This window comes from Bidens hawaiensis, unplaced genomic scaffold (assembly GCF_021521415.1).
Source record: "Bidens hawaiensis isolate Kalapana, Puna unplaced genomic scaffold, B.hawaiensis_p1.1 tig00018216_1, whole genome shotgun sequence".
Classification (NCBI taxonomy): domain Eukaryota; kingdom Viridiplantae; phylum Streptophyta; class Magnoliopsida; order Asterales; family Asteraceae; genus Bidens; species Bidens hawaiensis.
In genome coordinates this window covers 311,815-315,208 of record NW_027492754.1, presented here as the reverse complement: position 1 = coordinate 315,208, position 3,394 = coordinate 311,815, and the positions used below count along the sequence as shown (strand labels likewise).

General features: G+C 36.9%; 1 protein-coding gene across 5 annotated transcripts; it reads right to left on the bottom strand.

Moving 5' to 3' along the window:
- Positions 1–486: 486 nt before the first annotated feature.
- LOC143555619 (uncharacterized) lies at positions 487–2,817 on the bottom strand. Of its 5 annotated transcripts, none has more exons than XM_077045140.1 (4): positions 2,738–2,817; positions 1,583–1,751; positions 1,291–1,483; positions 487–955 (listed from the first exon to the last, which is right to left on the bottom strand). In XM_077045140.1, the coding sequence occupies exons 2-4, from the start codon at positions 1,749–1,751 to the stop codon at positions 676–678; spliced, it is 642 nt and encodes a 213-aa protein (XP_076901255.1). In that variant the 5' UTR covers positions 2,738–2,817; the 3' UTR covers positions 487–675. The 5 variants fall into 5 exon arrangements, with proteins under 5 accessions (XP_076901255.1, XP_076901253.1, XP_076901254.1 ...); XM_077045138.1 differs by having other exon boundaries at positions 1,583–1,757; positions 2,743–2,817; XM_077045139.1 differs by having other exon boundaries at positions 1,583–1,757; positions 2,738–2,815.
- Positions 2,818–3,394: the final 577 nt, after the last annotated feature.

The following is a 3,394-nucleotide window of genomic DNA, read 5'->3' as shown; positions in this document are numbered from 1 at the left end:
GAATATCTGTTACTATTAAATGATTATAAACACATTATAATTTGTAGTCTTCATCAGCTCCTAGACTTCAAACATAAATGGACTTGTTTTAATATGGAAATATTTGACTTTTCGTAAAATCTTGCTACATACAATACAATCTTGACTTTTTGGTTTTTAGGTGAAAATTTTGTTGACCATCCACCCTGAAGCTGAAATACCTGTAAAAACTATTGTCACCGTTGGCAGAATTCCAAAGTATGTTGTGTACATATTCTTTACATGATTGATATGATACTGATTCAAGGTATTTGCTTTGATGGTTCCTGAAACTCTTCCATCGTATGACATGCCAGATTCACACACATTGCGGTTGTGAAATGGTGTCATAAGCACCTCGTAAGCCCTTCACGCTCCTACCAAAACCAGATGTAATGTATCTACGAATGATGCTTTATCATCATACCATAGAAATGAAAAATAATAAGAAAAGAGTATTAAGTAATGGTTTCATAGGCCCTAATCTCAAAGTTACATCCATTGTATTCCACACCAAAGCTTGTTCACAGAATCAAGCAGGCAAACCTTAAAACCGGAAGAAAAATATCGATTTCAAAATGTGCAAACGGTTTAACTTTCATATATCCTTACATATTCTCTTGATTGTACAAAGCCACTATCTATCAGATGGTCTTACTACTTGTGATGCTTACTTCTTTTCTTCTCCTTTTTCCTCCTCTTCTTTTTCTCGTCAATAGACGACTTGTGCTTTTTGCGATCATGCTTGCTTCTTTTGGCCTTTCTCTCTCGTTCTTCACTAGACTCGTCATCTGATTTGAGATTAAGAGGCTTTTCGGGACCAAGAACAGCACGGCTGCTTTCTCTATACCCCGTGTCGATATTCCCTTCAGAATCAGGAAGATATGGGCCTGTCTCATCCATCCTCGACCCAATAGTGCCCCTACCTCGCTTGGCCCTGTCACAATCAAGCGAGACTGGTCACACACACACACACCAGGGCCGTCTACAAGAATCGTTAAAAAAGTTTTGAGCCGAAGTCAAAAAAACAATTAAATTTTTAAATGAGCTTTACTTGGATATGATTTGGGTTGAAAATGGGCGTAAATTAGTTGAGTAATTAGATTTAAACATTAGAAGTACATATTTTTCTAAAAATATATATATAAATTTATTTTTTTTGAAAAAAATTCAGGCCTACCAGGACGGTTGACCAACCTACCCTGACTCATAACCAGCCATGACACACACACACACGCGCGAGAGGAAAGCACAGAGATAAATGGTAAGTACCTTGAGTGCAAGAATTCCTCAATCTCGGTGTCCCTTAGTTCACCTTCAATTGTGCTATTGCTTGACGAGGCATAATCCTCAAACCTTCTATCATTTTTCCTTTTAGAGCCACTATCTTTTTTAGACCTATTATCCATTTCTTTTTCCTTTTCACGTGCCCGCCACATCTCATTTACTTCCGCAGCTCGATTAGCTGGAAAAAACATCACTTCCAAGTCAACATTTCATTTGAGTATGCACGAAAAGCCAAAAGAATTATTATTATTGTTATTATTATATATAAATAACTTACATTGTTGCACACCGAGAACAGTTGCAGTGAGGAATCGTGAGTTTGGCCTAACCCTTACATTAGGAGGATGAAGATACGCATCTATTCCATCTCTTGCGGCTTGCCGCCTCAATTCTGCTGCTTCTTTCATCAGAATTGCAGCTATTCTATTTTCAGTCTCGAGATCCATCTCTGTCTGACCATAATATATATTTATCGACTTAGCATGCAATGTAGAAGGACTAATAGTTAATCAAAAAGAGGCACAGCATATACAGTTAACAGAATTCATCTGATATCAGCCAAATGACCATTAATCTTTAACACACTCATCCTATCAGCAAATTATAATCAAAATAGTCCACACTGATATACTTTTAATTCAAAAGTGACCACAAACAGTATCCAATTCTTTAACAAACTCATGTCAATGTTAAATACTGATATTAATTTATCCATTCTAATAGATATTAAACACTAGATTTTAAAAACCCTAACTAGAGGTGCACAAAAAAACAAAAACCCAAACCCTGACCCTACCCATAGGGTATGACTTTCAGTGCTGAAACCTGAACCCGTACACGATGATCTATACCTGAAAACCGGTTCCAGTTATACCCGAAACCCGGGTTTCTATCCACCCAATTCCCTAAAAAATACCCCAAAAAAGTGCAACCCCTTTAAAAAGCCCGATCTATACCCGAAAAATACCACAAACAAATGCAGCCTCTTAAAAAATCCCGATCTATAAACCCAAAATAGGGTTTTTTTTAAAACTCGAAAATAGGGTATCCGGGTTTTAAGAAAAAAACACATATTATGCACCTCTAACCCTAACCACTGACCAAGAAAATAATTCAATTTTGACATATAAAGCAGCAGGGCAAATAAATTGAATGTTGATGTAAACTTAAACAAGCAAGCAGGCACAAATGTTGCATAATCAAGGTGATAAATAAAGATTGCAATTGAAATGAAATGAAAGAGTTAATGATAACTATGAACTGTAAATAATGAAATATATTGTTTTGTTGCTTGCTCCTAATAATTTATTCACTTGGAATGAATCTCGTTTTGCAAATTAAAAATCAATTGTAAGTAAGATCGATCTAGAAAGATAGAATTAGCTAGGGCAAAAGATGAAAAACAATAATAAGAATAAGTTTCTGAAGAAACCTAACCTGATTAATATTGAGCCGACGATCGATGAGAAGAGGCTGAGGAGGCCACACAAGACGAACGATTACTCTGTTTCTCTTCCTCTTCCTCTTCCTCTTCCTCTTCCTCTTCCTCTTCCTCTTCCTTCCTTCGCACGTCTCTCTTCCTTTCTGCAAATTCAACCCCCCCCCCCCCCACACACAATTCTTTTTCCCTTTTATTATTATTATTATTATTATTATTATTATTATTATTATTATTATATTAAACACGCATATGTAAGAGGGGCGCCAGAAACATATGATGACCCGGATGTTCCGAGTTCGGGTCCTGATTCTGATCGGATTTTCCTGTAGTACAAAAACATGTCGTGTCTTCGGATGAGGTGAGCCAGCTCGGTAAAACCGGGAACAGTCAAGCCAAACTCGGATGCCAGCGTGGATTTCGATTATGTCAACATAGTCTGGCCCGAGTGGGGTGACGGGGCTCCTTCTCTTCCTGTTTGACCAAGAAGTGTGATATATCTTAACTGCGAAAGTCACCGTTAAAAAAAACACATATAAGTTTTTTTCTTTTCCTCTCTTATTAAACTAAATAAATAAATTCGTTTTTGTTTCCCACAACTTTATCATTTTGGGTTTCTCTTTCGATTAACACCCGAACTCAGGGTATCCC

Bases quoted from the DNA above. Each gene is read 5' to 3' on its own strand.
- LOC143555619 (XM_077045137.1), bottom strand. The intron at 1,484-1,582 runs GTAAGTTATTTA...TGTTTTTTCCAG, and splicing joins TGTTCTCGGTGTGCAACAAT to CTAATCGAGCTGCGGAAGTA. The intron at 956-1,290 runs GTACTTACCATT...TGATTGTGACAG, and splicing joins GAGGAATTCTTGCACTCAAG to GGCCAAGCGAGGTAGGGGCA.